This window comes from Pantherophis guttatus, chromosome 2 (genome assembly GCF_059756535.1).
Source record: "Pantherophis guttatus breed Tessera chromosome 2, ASM5975653v1, whole genome shotgun sequence".
NCBI lineage: Eukaryota > Metazoa > Chordata > Lepidosauria > Squamata > Colubridae > Pantherophis > Pantherophis guttatus.
This window is the reverse complement of record NC_142064.1, coordinates 183,296,926-183,315,931: the sequence shown is the minus strand read 5'-3', so window position 1 is coordinate 183,315,931 and position 19,006 is coordinate 183,296,926. Positions and strand designations below refer to the sequence as shown.

The 19,006-nt window shown below is 40.0% G+C and overlaps 1 protein-coding gene across 10 annotated transcripts in view; it reads left to right on the top strand.

The window, feature by feature from the left end:
- Positions 1–2,059: 2,059 nt before the first annotated feature.
- Positions 2,060–19,006, top strand: part of ABLIM3 (actin binding LIM protein family member 3) — a 171,182-nt gene continuing 154,235 nt past the window's right edge. For 8 of the 10 annotated variants that reach the window (XM_087887404.1, XM_087887397.1, XM_087887396.1 and 5 more), the window contains exon 1: positions 2,060–3,012. In XM_087887404.1, coding sequence (XP_087743530.1) covers positions 3,000–3,012 — 13 coding nt within the window. In that variant the 5' untranslated portion in view covers positions 2,060–2,999. The remainder of the gene's footprint in view (positions 3,013–19,006) is intronic. The other 2 variants (XM_087887402.1, XM_087887395.1) reach the window with 2 other exon arrangements.

Genomic DNA, 19,006 nt, shown 5'->3' with positions numbered 1-19,006 from the left:
GTAAAAAAAATTGAATCCCACCCCTGATGCATTCCTTTCTGCATACAGAACATGAATCAAGATTGCTTGCCTTTTGCCCCTCCAGCAACCAGGAGCAGAAACAGCCCCAGAATTCAACTATTGCCTTAGAACTGATGAAACCACACAGGGAAGATAGAAATCACATGTCAAAACTCCCCTTCCATTCAATTGATTGCTATGTTAATTTTCAGCACACCAGCTCCTTTTCTTGCTTTCCATTCACTCTCATTTTTTACATACAGTGCAATCAAGATTTGATGCATTAGATTTCTCTACCTGTCTCATCATGTAATCTACAGTAACTGCTTCCCCCAATCCAAACAGATAAGAGGCCGCAGACGTAGCTGGAGGAAGAACAGAATGCATGTGTCAAATACCCAGGATGTCAGGCAGCACAAAGGCACCTCTTTCATTGATTTTAAATTCCACTCGTTTTTTATGTACTTCCACTTTCCTGGAGCTTGACAATGACACTGCTGTCTCATATTTGACAGCCAGCCTGACAGTTTGAGTTGAAGCCATAGCACAGTGGTGTTAACCGGGCACTGAGGCTACAGTGTTTGTGGAATGTCTGGTGGGGCCATCTAAAGCCTTCCTCTCACGACACCTGGGAACAAGTTCAGTTGATTGAACAATAGCTTGCCACATATTGGCACAGATTTCTAAATTACAGTTTTATATGATGATTTGTACCACATCCCAAAGGCGATGTTCTTTTTTTTATAAAGTCTTAGTATTTTAGGTTTATAGGGTTTCTTAAATTAGACTAGATTTCTAGTAGTATGGACAGAATTTCCATTTTGGTTTACGGATTTTGGTTTACCATTTCACCTTATCAACAACCCAACAAGTGTTGACTGCTTGTCCTGATCTATATACCATAATCTGTTTAAAGTTTAATAGTGATTTTCAGATTTCTAAAATGGCAAAATATAGGTACATGAAATACTGAAAAACTCTTAATTTCTATGATACTTGTAAATTTTTGGTTTTCCATTTCCATTTGTTCCCTCTTTTGCTTACTGTATATTTTTCTTAAATGTTCAATATAATGTATATATAATATAGATGAGATGAAATCTAATTTTTTTTTAAAAAAAGCCTCACAGTAAGTTCCTGATAAGTAAGTAAGCCCTACTAAGCAGTTATATACAAAAGTATGAAGGCTATTGCTTAACGCATTGTAAGCTGCCCTGAGTCTCCAGAAAAGGGTGGCATATAAATCGAACCAATAAATAAATAAATAAATAAATAAATAAATAAATAAATAACCAAATGCATCCTGATTACAGTCAAGATAAGATCAAGATAAGTATTTGGAATAAAAAGCATTTGGAATAAAAAGTATTTGGAATAAAAAATATTTGGAATGAGTGTAGATTTGCAACAATAGTAACTACAGTTTAACAATATTCTGGACTTTAATGAGTTGTCTTCTAGCTAAAATATAGCATGAGATTTTAAAGACTTGAGTCAATTCCTTGAGTCAAGTCCACAACAAATATGTTGTGGACTTTGTATGTATATGTGATTTATAATTATTTAAAAAAAAAGAAATTATTTTCGTCCCATTTCAGAATATCTCTATTATGAGGCATATAAAACACCAAATGCTCTTTAAATACACTGCTGCTACTTAATTCTGATTCAGCCCCTTTGTACTTGTTCCAAATAGTATCTTATCAGCCAAAATTGCTTATTTCTTTCACTAAATGAAAAATAATCACTATGTGATTATCCTACTTTACAGGTGGACACCAAGTAACTGAGGCAGTCCCCCAACTGATATTTGGAACCAGTATGAAATATTTCCACAAAACTGTACTGTAGTTGGGCTTTCTCTATCCCTAATATAATGTAGACACCTTACAGGGTCCCTCACCCCCCTTTCTATCTCTTGCAAACTGAATGCGACGTCTGGTGCGAGGGTAGCCACTTTGCCACCAGTAGATGGCGTAAGGCAACATCCCATTTTCGCCAGTCGCCAAGCAAACCCTGCCCAACGGAGCTATTTTCCCGCCTCCCTCCCCTTCCTCTCGGTCCTCCCTTTCCACCCAAATTTGCAGCCAGCCCCGCCGCATCCTCACGAAAACTCCTCCCGCTGCACCTGAAAAAGGCGTCTATTGACAAACTTGGCTGAAAGAAGCGAGGCGAGCCCTGGGCGAGGAGATTTAGGATCTGGAGCTCCAGGTCCTGTGTAAACCGTCCAGAGGAAGGGGGCGGGGGGGGGGAAACACCCGGAGATACCGGAGGGAAGAATTGGCTTGTTGGTTCGATCAGCGAGCTGTGCGCATCGCCTCGGCTCCCCTCCCGGTTCTCCTCCCCCCGCTCCGATTCACACCCCCTTCGGCTCTAGCTGGGCTTGAGCTGGCATCGCTCTGCACTGCATGACAGCTCCAGGCTCCGAAGACGACGTAGCAGCCGGCAGTGGGAAGCCAAGCCCAGCTGAGGAAAATCTGTGGAAGGCTACGCGCCGGGGATCGGCGGGGGTGTGAGCCCAGAAGGCACCTTGCCCTGTCTGATTCCCAGGGCGCTGCTGCCGCCGCCGCCGTCTCCTCCTCTTCCTCGTCTCCGATTGCCTTTCGCTCCTGTTTATAACCCCACCCCTGACCTTATTCTCTGGCCGCCCAAGACTGAGCAGAAAGACAGAATCCCAGAGAGAGAGAGAGAGAGAGAGAGAGAGAGAGAGAGAGAGAAAATAGCACCGGGTCAAGGAGAAATACCTGCGCATCGCTATTAGACTGCAATTGATGGGAGATACACATTTCTTTCTCTAGGGAAGCTGGTTACTCGCCCGCCCCCTTCTCTCTCTCTCTCTCTTTTAAAGAAAAGAAGCCGGTCGAAAGCAGAAAGGGGGAGAAAAGGGGGGCTTCTGCTCCAAAAGAGAAGAGAGGGCAGGGCAACGAAAGGAATCGGGGAGAATTTCGCCGAGCGTTTTCCCTCCCTTTGTTGAATGAGAAGGACGGCGCCGGATCACCATGAGCACCAGCAGTAAGTACGGCTCTCCCTTGATTTTGGGGGGAAGGAGGAATAGCGGCTTCTTTTGCACTCCGCCTTGCGGGGACGAGGGATGCCACAGAAGGATGGACCAGGATAGCAGTTTGAGAATGGTTCCCCCCCTCCCCCCCCCCGGTTTGGGATTTGGGATGAGAAAAGATGGAGGTATTATGTGGGATGGGTACACCTGCTGATCTTGAGCTCTACCCCTAACTAGAATTTTGACAACTCGATTTAAATGGGGGGGGGGAGGCTGTGGGGGGGCGTGTCACTTCCACAGACACCTAACTACTCTAGGTTAAAAGAGTACATTCACTGGTGTCTTCAGGCTGCGCCCCCACCTGTGCCTCTAACTAAAGATAGGCATAATCTTTTCAGTGGCATCTCAGGGCAGAGTTCAGAGGAAGGGTGGCAGGGTTGGGAGATGAAACTATGACTGTATGTGTAGGTGCATTGATATGTTGCCAAACGTTTCCCACTCTTTAATCAGACTGCAAGATCTCTCTCTGTAGTGGACAATACGATAGCGCCTAAATGAAATGGCAAGAAGCATTAAGAAAAGTGCCACATCTGAATTTGTAAAGGAGTAAAAAAAAAAAAAAAGGGTAAAAAACTGAACTGTGTCAGACCAGTTTTAAAGACAGGAGGGTTTCAGTTTCTACAGCACTGAATTTGACAAATCGGTCAGAAAGATCTGCTGCTGGGGTTGATGTTAGTCTTGCTGTTTTGTTTCTCTTGGTGTTTAATAGTATTTTCACTCATCTGTGAGGCAAATGAAGCCACCTTGTAGCCTTCCTCCTCTGATAGCTAGAGGAGAAATCTTTAGATACTGAGATTTCAGATTTTCCAGGATTTGGGGGGGAAAGGAGTAAATAGGTAGGTTGCAGGGCTGGGTCAAAAACTCTTGCTTGCAATCCTGGAGAGTTAATGTCTCATCTAAATTAACCAATGGTCTTGACATTGATGTAGGTCTACATGTTCATAAGAAAACTCTTCATTTGCATTTGTGTCCTTGGGATTTGACATGATATTGCAATTAGCAAATATTTGGCAGGGGATTCCCCCCCCCACCCCCCACTCCCAAGAATGGCATCAGTCGAATTTTCAGTGTTCTTCGTCAGATTCCTCCCTCTTTCTTTTTGCTGTGCTGGGTTGGTCCCAATTTTCTTGAGACACAAACAGGTGGTGCTGGTGCTGCTCCAATGGTGACAGCCAAGGAAAAGATTTTAATCCAAAGAACGAGTGATTTTTAGATTTCATATGCCACATTCTCAAGAAATAAACTGCCCCAGTGTTTTCCCTATGAGTCACAGCTGAATTACGAGCTAGAAAGGATGCTCTGATAAGTAGGCATAGATAATAGGCCCTACTAATGTATTCTTTTCCATCCAGTATCTGCCTAATAACAAAAGCCTAGAGCTCACCTGCACCACCCAACAAGGTGTCTTACTCAAGACCAGGGTGTTTTCTGCTTGGGTGGCAGAAAAACAAGGCTAAGCAGAATGAGGGAGCAGTTCTATCAGACACAACCAATAGCTGGGTAATGGTGGCCCCTTTCTCCTGGTAATGATGTGGGATTAATGTTTCATAAATCCATTATTTTTCCAGGAGTGTTGCCCCTCCCTCTCAGGCTCTACAGTTGTATGCACTTTCTGCACTCTGTTCAAAGTCCACTCCCATAGCAACTCAGGGCTTCCAATGTTGGGGCTGTGCTCCCCATTATACTATCTACAGACAATGAGAGTATAAGTGCCTCCTATCCATCTATATAGAATGCTGAATGGGAAGAAGCCATTTTACAAGTATAGCATACATTTGCTATGTGTATTACTATGATATTGGGAATATGAAAAAAAAAAAGGCATTTACTCACATCAATACACTCTTGCTTAGTCTGAGCCTATTCTTAATTTGGCCCATGCCTGGATGAGCCAAAGTGGGCTCAGCTATGATCAACCTACCCAAACTGTCACATCACATTTGTGTGCCTTTGTCTTCTCCTCTGTACCATGATGTGATACTGAAAAAATGTATTTTCCTCCCAGGGCAAAGCACTTTCTGCTCTTTTACCACATTGCAATGGATCATTTCTTATCATTTATGAAAGTCTGGAAAGCAAGAACTACCTTTTTTCAAATTAATAGCCAAAATTAGAATCTCACACAGTTACTAGTTTCAAAAGAAACCACAAATGTATTTCTGTTAATGTAATATGACCGCTTTCATCCCATAGAACCATGCATTATAATCCTAGTGCAGTAGCAATCAGTCATAATCTTGGGTAGAAGGAAAGGGCTTCTTTTGCAATAATTTTTATTCTAGTAGGCCCACATCAATGAAATCAACCAGTAGTGGGAGGGATTTACATACTCATCTTACTGCAATAGAAACTAAAAAAACTATTCTTTAATTAACCTTGTTGGAGTGAATGACAAACATTCATTTATATGGGAATAATGAAAGAGATGTTGTTAAGATAAATACATCTGCCAGTTCCTATGGTAGTATCCTCAGCTATTATAGATCATCCTGAATTTATCTTTGCTTGATCTCCCTAGAATAACCTTCTCCAACAATGATATCTTTTAGAAGGTGACTGTATCTGAATAACACCTAGGTTGGAGAAGTTTGTCCTATATAAGACCATGGTGGAATTAATATAAACCAACTTAGATCAGGGTTTACTCTGAATTATTGCTTCATCACAAGCCATGAACCATGCCCTCTAGTATATTTAAGATGCACAGTATCTCCTAGAGGGTAATATCTAATCATTAGTACAAGTATTTAGCTGCACAATTTGAGAACATATACAAGAAAGTAGGTCCTATTTTCTTTGAAGAACATACTTCCAGGTAAACATGCTTAGGATAACATTGTATGTCACACTGTGTCCTAGAGTGCAGGGCTAACTATCTTAACAATTCTTTATTATTTTATTATAGCTAATACAATTCCAAATAGGGGTGTAATGGCTCAGCAGTTAAAGACATTGAGCTTGTCAGCTGGAAAGCTGACAGTCCAGGTTCGAGACCCAAGCACCATGCAATGGAGTGAGTTCCGTTCCTTGCCGCAGCTGCTGCCCACCTAGCAGTTTGAAAGCATGCAAATGCGAGTAGATTAATACATACCACTTGGGTGGGTAATAGCATTCTGTGTGCCTTTGGCATATAGCCATGCTGAAAGGTCTTCAGACAATGCTGGCTTCCTTAGCCAAGAAACAGATGAGCACTGGGCCCTAGAGTTGGACACGAATGGACAGGGAAAGCTTTACCTTAAATACAATTTCAAAAGAAGGTTGTAATTTCATAATGGGAAATCTCACTATTTCAATAAACAGACTTCTGTTCTTTCGCTACAACAGGCTCTGTCTGAATATTACTCTCAGATTAATTTTATTCTGAGAGGAATTCTTGTTCAAATACCCAGAAAATATTTTTAGAAAGTAATGTCTTTGTTTTATGGTTTTCTTTCAATTCTGAGAATATCTTTACAGAAAATACACTTAGTGGGGAAGAATTTGTTTTTCCAAATCTGGTGGTATGTTACCAAGCTTACCTATTATCAAGTGTTAATACTGGAAGCCAACAATTGGTGTTAAATTTCTGATTTGGGCAACTTTGGAATACGTACATACATACATACGTACGTACGTACGTACGTACGTATATATGTGTGTGTGTGTGTATGTATTACGATCTAAATTTACTTAAATTCTACTACCTCTGGAAATATATCAGTTAGGAATGTAATGGAAAAGGAAATATTTTATCCTTTTTTCCATGCTAAATTGACTTTATGGGGAAACCCAACATTTAAAATTGGGAAAAAGATGGCAGTGTGGAAAAATTGGATGAAAGTGGGATATGGATTTTTGTCTAATTAATAAATATGAGAATGAATGTTTAACATATACTGGCTAAGAGACAAATATCTATGAGATGTAACTTAGTGGCAATATTTGCAGCTTGAACATTTGCTAACAACATTTTTTGGAACAGCAGCTTTTTTAGCTTCTAACATACCCAATATACATGAACACTGGTTAAATCATTTAAAACTAAAACCATACTATTAGTTTCTAAAGATATTTGTTATCAATAAATCAATTTTATATGCTGATGTTAAATATTAGGGGAATAAGGAATTAGAGGTTGTTGTACAGCCTAAACAATGGGAGAGTGTCTTAACTTCTATGGCAAGAGTATCAGTTCACCTTAAACTGTAACTAATACAACAAAAATAATAGAATTTATTGGACTCTATTATATGTGTATAAGCTGGCACAATGGCTCAGTGGTTAAGATGCTGGACTTGTCAGCTGGAAAACTGAGAGTTCAGGTTCGAGAACTGAGTGTCGTATGATGGAGTGAGCACCCCACCTCCTGCTGACCTAGCAATTCGAAAGCATGCAAATGTGAGTAGATAAATAGGTATCACTTCAGTGGGAAGGTGTTTCATTGGACACTCTGCGTTGCAGTGTGATGTCATGCTAGCCAGAGGACCACAGAAATGTCTTCAGACACTGGCTCAGTGACCTAGGAACAGAGATGAGCTCTTCCCCCCTAAAGTCAGCTACAACTAGTGGAGTAAAACCCGCAGGGACTCCTTTCCCTTACATCTGTATAGAAAAGGATTGTCTAGGACAGCATTTTATTGGAGATATAATAAAAGCAATGCTTCTTTAAAACATGTGTTTTTACAATAACTACAATGTTACTAAGTTTGGGGAGAAAGCAATGGACTATACAAAGGTGACTGTGTGATAAAAGCTAAAATTTTCAAAGGTAACATTCTCTTGAATTACATACCCAGTACATGGAATTTAATAACTGGATAACACAAATGGATTCTCTGTGCCCTTATAGCTAAAGACAACTGGCTCTCTCGTTTGCTGCATAGCTAACTTGTCTGAAGAAATGAGTTTTGGCTGAATTACAGGAGACCAGGAGAAACCTATTCTACAGGGTTTTTTTTTTTTATTGTTTTTGGGATAAGGGAGAACTGTCTGTCTTCCACCCAACACTAAGAAATATGTAGTCTTATTGATTTGATTGCTCCTTTGAACCACCGCTCTTGCTATTAATTTGCCACTAAATTGAGGCTACCAACAAGCTTCAATGTCCAAAAACATCCCATGTATTCTAGGCTCAGTGAGAAGATACTCTTCAGTCACCTCACAGTAATGTCAAACATTTACAACTCAGACATTGGGACTCAAGTGATGTCTCTCTATGAAAGAAACCCAGAGACTTTTGAGATAAAAATATAAGAGGCAAACAACTTTATGGCAAAAATAATAAAACCAGGTGGCAAAACATTTAAAAAATAATTTAATCAAACTACAAGGGCTCAATCTTGAGAGAGTTGACTTGAAGTCTTTTCTCAGTTTAGCCATAGTTTCCTGTCTTTAAATCTCATTTAAATCTCATATAGGCTTGTTGAGTGGACAGATAAAACAGTCATCACAAATCAATGTTGTAAACTGAATTGCTTGCACCTGATATAGCATAGTGCCTCATTTTCACATTTTCAAATAGACCAACAAAGGGCAAGAAACAGGAATTTCAACTAATATAAATTAGCACCAGATCTTATACATTCATATGGAATTAGGTCTGTGTACAATAGCTGAGTATCTTCCTCATACAGTGAATGGGATGGGATGGGATGGGATGGGATGGGATGGGATGGGATGGGATGGGATGGGATAGGATAGGATAGGATAGGATAGAACACAGAAACTTTATTGTCACTTTAAATATACACTAATCAGCATACATTAAAATGAAATTTCATTGCATTCAGCTCTCAAAAGATAACAATTATGCATTAAATTATGATGAGATTCCATTAAGCTTTCTATTTACAAGCCATGTATTACAATGATGTCAGGATTCCATTGGTAATTCTGTCCATAAAAAGGAAAAATGAGAGAACAACTCTTTTGTCCTAAATATTTTTTTTATATATTCGGTTATCACTATACAGACCTTCTTGTGGCAAAATAACCATTGCATAAAGATTGACTGAAATTATCACCATATGATGAATGTGAAGTGAGATGGGCTATTTGAGTGCAATAGATCATTATATGGCACAGATTTCATTGAGTAGTCTCTTCTGAGTGCTGCAAATCATAAGCCGGTCTGGATGCCATATGATGGATTTTTTGTGCCCTGCAAACCAGATTCACTTGTCAGCTTGGAACAGAACTTCTCATACAGCTCTTGTCTAGATTTTGAGACATAGGCATCCAATATGTTCATCTTTAATTATCGGTACATCTGTTGTTACTTCCATAGCCTTCCATGTGAAGATAGCATATAATATATTGGAGCAATGCAATCAAAGAAATAAGAACAAGGTCTTCTTTCCATTACGTAGGGAACTTATGACGTGTTGAAACACTGGACCTTGATGGAGAGAATTGCATGAGAAGCAAGGCCTTTTGTTCCCTTAGTGATAGTAGAGTTAATTTAGCATTTGAGAAGATCGACTAAGAACTTTAGGATTGTAATTTATAGGCATGAAGCTATTGCTCTACGTAGTTTATTGTTAGCACCATCCATACTGGCTGGGGGGACTCTGGGACTTGAAGTCCACACATTTTAAAGTTGCAAGTTTGAAAAACATGTTATAGATACAGCAGTATTTGCAAATATTTGCCTATCCTAACCCCTCCTAAGATTCCTGCATGCCAACCATTGCTATACTTATTATTAGGACATATGTCTATGTCAGAAGATATTTACCAACTATGTAGCTCCTGTAGTACTAAGTGCTCATATAGAGGGAATTGAACAACATGATGTATAACAAAACTATGCTTATTACTTTTACCTGTATTTTTAACCTACTCTTTTTCTTACCGTGGCATTTTCTATTTATTTCACCAAAGGCCTACCCATGGGCATTACCTATATGCCCATGAGTAGGAATATGGTGCCCACAGTGACACTGTTCCCACTTGACTTCATTTTTAAGCTATTTTAATTAATGTAAGTAATTGATTGATTAATTAATCAATGGAAGATGCCAAGAGATGCAGTAGTTACCGGCACTATCTTTATTTATAAAAATGGACCTGGGCCCCATCTCAGCCTTGTAGGCAATCTTATAAAATAAATGCATTGTAAGTAGAGGCAACCCATTATTCACATGGAAAAACCACTTACCTGGGGAAAAGAAAAAGTAAATGCAATGGAAGACAACAGAGCCTGAGTGGGTTAGAGTGAGAAATTTACATTGCAGGTGCTGCATTGGAGGCCACTGGGCTCCTTATACAGTTCAAAGTGTGAGTGGCAAACTTTAAATGGCTTGGTTCCTATGAATGTGCAGGATCACTTTTTCTAGGTTCCATCCAGGATGCTTGATTCAGATGGGAATGCTTCTCTTGATCAAGGGGAGGCACTAAACTGCATATCAATATAGACATAAAACACCCTGACTAGTGAGATTAGTGAGGCTCTGAGGGATGGGTGTCAAACTTGCCATATCACGTTGCTGTCACATGTCATTTCATGACATTTTTCCCATTCGCGGAGCTGGGGTTGGTGCGGCCTGTGCATGATGCATCCAGCCCATGGGCCGCCAGTTTGACATCCCTGCCTGGGGTAATGCTTCCTGGCTGTTATTCCCACATTATGGAACAATCTTCTTCCAGAATTTAGGGCAACTTGGATATCATTTCAAAAGCCTGTCCAGATGGAATTATTCCACAGGAGTTTTGAAAGTTGAAGTTGCTTTTGATTGTCACATGGTACTGGGTAGCTGTAATTATGTTACAGTTGATTTGATTTTTTTTTTTAAATTATTTTTGTTCTGCTTTTTATTCTTGTCAAGTGCCAGGAGAAGTTTGGATTTTGATGGTATATCAAAAACATAAATAGGTAAACACATACATTCAGTGGTGGGATTAAGCTGATTCGGGCCAGTTTGGGTGAACCAGTAGTTAAATTGCTGGCTGGCCCCACCCTGCCCCTCCCAGGAATCTCCACACGCCTCATTTTGGCTCCCAAGTACAGTAAGTGCAGGGAGGCCTCCTAGGCCCAAAACAGGGCTCGGTGGGGGGGGCATCCCCCCCGTGGCCCATTTTCACTCCCAGGAAGTTGCAGGGAGGCCTACTAGGCCCAGAACAGGGCTCGATGGGGGGGGGCATCCCCCCGCAGCCCATTTTTGCTCCCAGGGGGGGTGCAGGAGGCTGAGTGCTGCCTGTCACACCCCTGGCCATGCCCACCCTGGCCATGCCCACCCTGCTGGACATTAGGGCAGAAAACTGGTTGTTAAATTATTTGAATCCCACCACTACATACACTTCACCAGTTTGTCTTTTGGTAAATTTGTAATTAGCTCCATCGACCGCAGCAAGCATTTGGTGAACAGGCTAGCTTCCTCTGCCCTATGTAGTGATCATGCCCATAAATATCTTCTCAAAAGAAGATTGAGGTGCGATTCAAAAGAAGGTCGGGTGCGATTCAAGGTGTTGGTTACCACCTTTAAAGCGCTCCATGGCATAGGACCCGGGTACCTTCGAGACCGTCTTCTGCCACCAATAGCCTCCCACCGACCAGTCCGCTCCCACAGAGAGGGTCTCCTCAGGGTGCCATCAGCCAAGTTATGTCGGCTGGCGACACCCAGGGGGAGGGCCTTCTCTGTGGGAGCCCCAGCCCTGTGGAATGAACTGCCCCCGGAAATACGCAAGATCTCCGACCTCCGGGTGTTTCGTTGCGCATTGAAGACCTTGTTGTTCCACCAGGCCGGGCTATCGACATGATAATTTTAAATTGGGGTATTTTAAATTTTTGGGGTTTTAAATCGGCCAAATCTATTTAATTATTTTAATTTTTAATTATTGTTGTGTCTTGTGTTTTTAAATTGGCTGTACACCGCCCTGAGTCCTTCGGGAGAAGGGCGGTATAGAAATAAAATTATTATTATTATTATTATTATAAAATTTAATTAGCTCAGGCTTTCCTTGGTTATGACTTTATTTTGTCAGTTGTTCACATTTCAAAGGCTCCATTTCTTTTTTACAATCTCTCCCATGAAATACATGGCAAATATACTTCTGACTAAATAGATGTATGAGTGTGCAGGTACATTAAAACACATTTGATTTTGTTCCAAAGAGAGAAATTTTTTTAAAATCCAAAACTTGAATGCTTACTCTGGAAAAAAAGCAACAGGTGTGGTGAAGTGAGCCATGAATCAAAAATCCAGTGAAAGCCAGTGGCAGGAGACTTAAATCAGGAAAGGAACCTTTTGATGCAACCCCTAATTAATGGATCTAATACGCTGTTAAGTGATGTGATGATCACTGCTGTTTTTGATAGCTTTGAAAGGGGATTAGATTACTGTTTCTCAGCAACTTTAAGATGCATGGCTGTCAACTCCACGATGCTGGTTGGGAAATTATGGGAGTTGAAGTCCACATGTCTTAAAGTTGATGAGATTGAAAAACACTGGGTTACACGGATAATAATCTGTCAATAACTTCTTGTCATAAAAATTAGAAACCACTAAGTTCTGTGGCTCCATGAATGAATCTGCTAGGGAGAAATAAGACAAAAGGTCTATTGCATTCACGGATAGACTGAGTTTCATAGAAGTACCAACCAGATGTTGTGAGAAGTTAATCTAAAATTTTTGATGTGGTCCAGCTCAGCTTCTCTTATTTTTATGTAAATGGGATTTCATTGTTGTAGAGGCACTGAATGATCTTAACTGTTTCAAATGGAAGAACTACTGCATTCTCATGGTCTTGCTTGCTGAAAATAAGCATACGACTTAGAACTTCCATCTGAAGTAGTCAGTTGGGTGACGATTTAGTTACATTTTAGTTAGGGAAAGGTTATGGAAGAGGTTTCACTGTACTAATGATACTGTACATTGCTCAGAGTTGATTGATTGGATTGATATAGAAACATGAATCACAGTGGCACAGTGGTTAGAATGCAGTACTGCAGGCTACTTCTGCTGACTGCCGGCTGACTGCAATTTGACAGTTCATATCTCTCCAGGCTCAAGGTTGACTCAGCCTTCCATCCTTCCAAGGTGGGTAAAATGAGGACCCAGACTGTTGGGGAAAATATGCTGACTCTGTAAACAGTTTAGAGAGGGCTGTAAAGCACTGTGAAGCAGTATACAAGTCTAAGTGCTATTGCTATTGCTATTATTACATAGATAGACTGATGGATGGGTGGATGGCTAGATAGATAGATAGATAGATAGATAGATAGATAGATAGATAGATAGATAGATAGATATGATAGATTTCCAGCACAGCAATATAATGATGGATAATAACATTCTATAATATAGAATCATTTTTCTAGATAAAACCATAAAATGCTCCTAGATCAGAAGTTCTCCACAACTTTTATATTTTTAGACAGTACTGATCTCTGCTTTATAATCTCCATACTCATTCCAGAGCTTTGGAAAGTTTTTGTGTAAAACTATTGACCTAAAATAAGCTACATCTCTGTAAATGGACTTTGATTCACATCTCAAATATCTTCCAACTTTACATAACTACAGTGCAAAAGCTTCTATATTTTCCACCAATTCAGAATGGCAGGTTAAAAACAAAACACCATTATGCAATTGGCTTTTATTTATTTATTTGTCGAGTACATATTAGATAATATATATAAGTATAAGCATGAATTGAATACATAAAATAAATACAATTAAAGGGAACATTAGGATAGGGACGGTAGGCATGCTGGTACTCTTATGCACGCCCCTTACAGATCTCTTAGGAATGGGGTGAGGTCAACAGTACCCAGTCTAAGGTTAAAATTTGGGGGGTTTTGGGATGAAACCACAGAGTCAGGTAGTGCATTCCAGGCATTGACCACTCTGTTGCTGAAGTCATATTTTCTGCAATCAAGTTTGGAGCAGTTCACTTTAAATTTGTATCTATTGTGTGCTCATGTATTGTTGTGGTCGAAGCTGAAGTAGTTATTGACAGGTGGGATATTGTAGCAGATGATTTTATGAGCTTTGCTTAGGTCATACCGAAGGCGACGTAGTTCTAAATTTTCTAAGCCCAAAATTTCAAGCCTGGTGGCATAAGGTATTTTGTTGCGAGTGGAGGAATGGAGGAGTCTTCTTATTTCGGGACACGTTCAATTGTATTATGTCCGATATGCAGTGTGGGTTCCAGACAGATGAACTGTATTCGAAAATTGGTCTAGCAAATGTTTTGTATGCTCTGGTTAGTAGTGTAATATTACCGGAGAAGAAGCTACGCAAGATTAAGTTTATAACCCTTGATGCCTTTTTGGCAATTTGTTACAGTGGGCTTTGGCACTTAGATCATTTGATATGAGTACTCCAAGGTCCTTGACAAAGTGAGGGTCATCTACAAGGTCATGTCCACTCAGCTTGTATTTTGTGTTCTGATTCCTTTTGCCAATGTGTAAGACAGAGCATTTGTTGGCTGAGATTTGGAGTTGCCAGTTTTTTGACCATTCCGACACAAAGTCAAGGTCTTTTTGAAGGGTATCAGCATTGTCAGTGGTGTTAAATAGTTTTACATCATTGTCGAAGAGAGCACAGTTACTTATAATATGATCACAAAGGTCATTTATGTATAGTATGAAGAGTGTTGGTCCTAGAACGCTGCCTTGGGGGACATCACTATTAACTGGTGCAGGATTTGATAGGGCGCTCCCAGTGGTGGGATTCAAGTAATTTAACAACCGGTTCTCTGCCCTAATGATTTCTTCCAACAACCAGTTGGAAGGGCCTGGTGGCTCAGCAGACTGATAGCATTGTGATTAACACCAGCTGTCTGCAATTACTGTAAGTTCGAATCTCACCAGGCTCAAGGTTGACTCAGCCTTCCATTCTTTCTAAGGTAGATAAATTGAGGACCCAGTTTGTGGGGGCAATAAGCTGACTTTGTATAAATATACAAAAGTATGAAGGCTATTGCTTAACGCATTGTAAGCTGCCCTGAGTCTCCGGAGAAGGGTGGCATATAAAATCAAATTAAAAAAAACAACAAAAAACTGCTCAGCAAGTTAACAACCGGTTCTCCCAAAGTGGTGCAAACTGGCTGAATCCCACCACTGGGCACTCCCTATTTTGACCACTTGTTGTCTGTTTGACAGGAATGCAGTTATCCAATTTTGGAGGGGTCCGGAGATGCCATAGGATTTTAGTTTTTACATAGGATTTTAGTTTTCACTGGAAAAAGTATAAAAAGCTGCACCAGAGATTAAATTAAACTAATCCTAATGCTTCACCCTTTGATCCATTTTGATGTGAAAGCAGCGGCTTCCTGACCTTTACCCAAAATACTGAGCCATCTACAAGGCTTCTACTATTCTGCTACTACTATTATTATTGCAACCAGTTTTTTAGTTTTGAGCTGACTTTGCTGAGAAACTAAATTGTAAAACAACAGGGACCTACCTGCTGAAAAACATCTTGTGATTCATTTCCCGCCTCACTTAAATCTAGCAGAAAGTGACCAATGCAGCTAATGAACAATTTCATGAAGCTGCCATGGAAAATAGCTACTTTTGGATATCAAGTGATCTGTGCTACACTTGGGATAGATGAAACTCTTTTCATCGTGGAGTGCCATGAGCAAATAATTACTGGTGGGGGAAGTGCGGTTATAAAATATATGCTCACTGCTTTCTGTTATATACAAAAAGGCACATCCAAAAAACATCTGCATCACCATTTGAATACCATTGACATTGACCAAATTACCATCAATCAATTGCAAAAGGCAGTTTTACTTGGGCAGTTTACATCCTGTGACAATAACATTAACACCATCAGATAATGATATCTGCCTATCTCATGTCTTTGGAAAGGACTTGATAGATGGACAAACATTCCAAATCTAGTCTAAATATTGACTGACAATGATACCAATTGTCATTGTCATCATCATCATCGAAGATATATAATAGATACATTAACAAAATAACAAGGTAAATAAGTATTACAAAGGATCAAGCTCTGAGGGGTCCCTGGTGCTCTCTGAGCTTGCTTGTTTTCTTGCAGGTGTTTCATTCCTTAACTAGATAACATCGTAAATGCTAGTGATGATGATGTTACCTAGTTAGGATAATGAAACATCTGCAAGAAAACAAGCAAGCAAGCAAGAGAGCACCAAGGACCCCTCATGTCAACCCTGAGCTACAAATATTCTCCTTTATTAGTATCAAGCTCTGAAAATCGAAGTTGACAGTTTATAATATAAACCAGCTATAGTGATCCCACTAGGTATCATACCAAAAACTCTTGGATGACACTTAGCAAATCTGCACTTTGACAAATTTTCCATCTGTCAGCTAAAAAAAGCCACACTGCTTGGACCTGTACATATACTACAACAATACATTATTACAGCCTACATTCTTAGGAAGAACTCAATACCAGTTTATTACTATTTGTAATAATAAAAATAATAATAATAATAATAATAATAATAATAATAATAATAATAATAATTCTTCACATGACCAAGTTAAAGGACTGATTTGTCATAGTGGGGTTTTTGTGTGTGTGTGTGTGTTTTCACTGCAAGATTTGGGAGAAACGTCTCTGGAAAAAAATGCCAATTCTTTCCCAAACATTCTTTCCCAACTGATATCTACTAATTTTAATAGGACTATAGCTTCCAAAGTCTCAAGCTGGCACAGTTGTTGAAGAAGGCAGGTTAGGTAGTATACAATCTGTTTCACTGTCTCTGGTATTAGTTATGCAGTTTTCTTAGGGAAAGAAATCCCTGTGGTATTCCCTCTCTCTCCCTCTCCCTCTCCCCCCCCTCTCTCTCACACACACAAAACTGCACATACACATACTGTACATACATGCACTTTGCAAAAGCAGTTAAGAGGCTCCTAAGCTTAGGTCTTGGTTGGAAAGTGTATGCTGAGTAATTTATAGGAATCAGAACACCGAATGACTATTTTTGGCATCCAAATCAGGGTTAACAGCTATGTCCATTAAGTATTATTATGTGCTAATCTTCCAAGACATATGGTTACATATTGTTTATCAGCAAACTCCATTCATGCTCCTTTTAATTAAACAAGGATCACATGACATTGCTTTGCTCCTGTATATACCGGTATGCATGCTGCTGCATTTCTCTTAATGCAAATCCTGATCATTATTCCTTATGATCACTTATCAAACCAGGACTTATTAGAATTTTGTTGCTGTTGCGAGGATTTGCTGTACTGTATGTCACGGTATGGAATCCAGTGTAATGCTAAAGTCCTGCTGGGTGAAGAACCAGAACTGCCATTTCTATTTATCTAATGGACCCCATAAACATAAGTGAGAAATTCCTTTTATCCATAAATCGGTGACTCTGCAAGCACTCTCTTTGAGGATATGTCCTGCCATTCTCTAGTAGAGGGGCCTCTTTTGGCTGAGATTCTTCTCAATGAACACAGACAACCCTTATATTTCTGGAAGCTCAATTCAGGACCATAATGCTTCTTGTATGCATTCTGATGAAACCTATGTAATGTTTAATGGGCTGAGCCTAACACAGCTCTGTCAGTTTCGTGAACCATCTTCTCCTTTCTTCAGCGCAGGCAGGCAGCAAAAAAACATGACAAGTTAATTAAGCCCCCTGCAGTGGCTCCTACAATATATTTCGTTGGATGGGTCATAAGTTCTGCATTACAGAACGCCATAATTTATTATTATTATTTTTCTGCCAACAGGGCTCTTCTTTCCACCTAGGCTAATCCATTTATCAGCTCAAATATTTCCTCTTTGGGCTTTCTTGTTCAAGGGGCACTGCCTCTTTGAGACAGGTAAAGCCTACGATTGTTTTCATTCCACTCTGCCAGGCTGATGAATATCAAACTCTTAGAGAAAGCAAAGCGATTTCTGCACCTGATGTGCTGAGATAAAATTGATAGCAACTCTCCTATTGAAAGTGGCTGCACAGCTGGCTGCATAACCATATGATACTAGCAAGGTAGGGGTAGTGCCTCCTGGAGTGATTACCATTGAGGAGCTAGCCTAATGTATTCCATTTATTTCTAAAATATAGGGAGAGAGAGCAGATTGGGTGGTTGCTGTTATTTGAAGCCCAGCAGAACAGAGGCTTAATAAAAATGCCCGGGACACCTGGTAAATTGGTTTCATTCACTCACACTGCCTTCTTTCACAAAAACATCCTGGGAAGCAAAGGAGTGTTCCTAGGTCAGTCAGTAGGAGATGAATAAAGCAGGAACCAACGTACAAATGCACCTTGTAACATATATCATGTGTTTGACAGAAAAAGTAGGGCCTGCACTAAGAGATCATCTGGGTGATTGATGCACTCAAGAAGAGTTGTTCTTCAGTTCCTGTTGCTTCGTGTTCAACAGGTGTGTCCTCTGGGTAGGATGAGAATTATAGGTCAACGTATGCCAAAGGTAACAGAGTGGAGGAAGATAAAATATGGACCACTTTCAACAGCCATGAAAGCAGACTTGTAGTCATATAGCAGCTCTTTGTCTTCCTCTCCTCCCTTTGCAACTCTACACTCCAAAATCTAGCATGGGGCAGGTGTGAGGATATGCAGAGTTAGTGGGGGAATCCATTTCCATGACTGACATCAATTCTATCAGCAGACAGATTCCATGGGACATTACTTCTATGTTTATGGGTTCTAGTATATAAAAGAATTTGAAGGCTAAAAGCTTGGACTGAGGACTGAGGTTGTCCTTCTTTCTCTTGTAGTTTTTTTTAGTCTGGACAGATAAACTATAATGTGGCTTGTTTGAGTTTGTTTGACTTTGTACTCAGACACCATATGATTTGGTGCTCAGTATTGTGTAAACCCAGACAACTGTGTTTTCAATAAACTGTTATTATTCAAGCCCTAGTTTAGTATGATACAACCCAAAATGTACTCTTTGAGATAAGTTAGCTACATTTATTTTAAACAAGAATTTGTTCCAATGATTTCAATGAAGACTAATACTGGCTAATCTGGTTTCAGTGG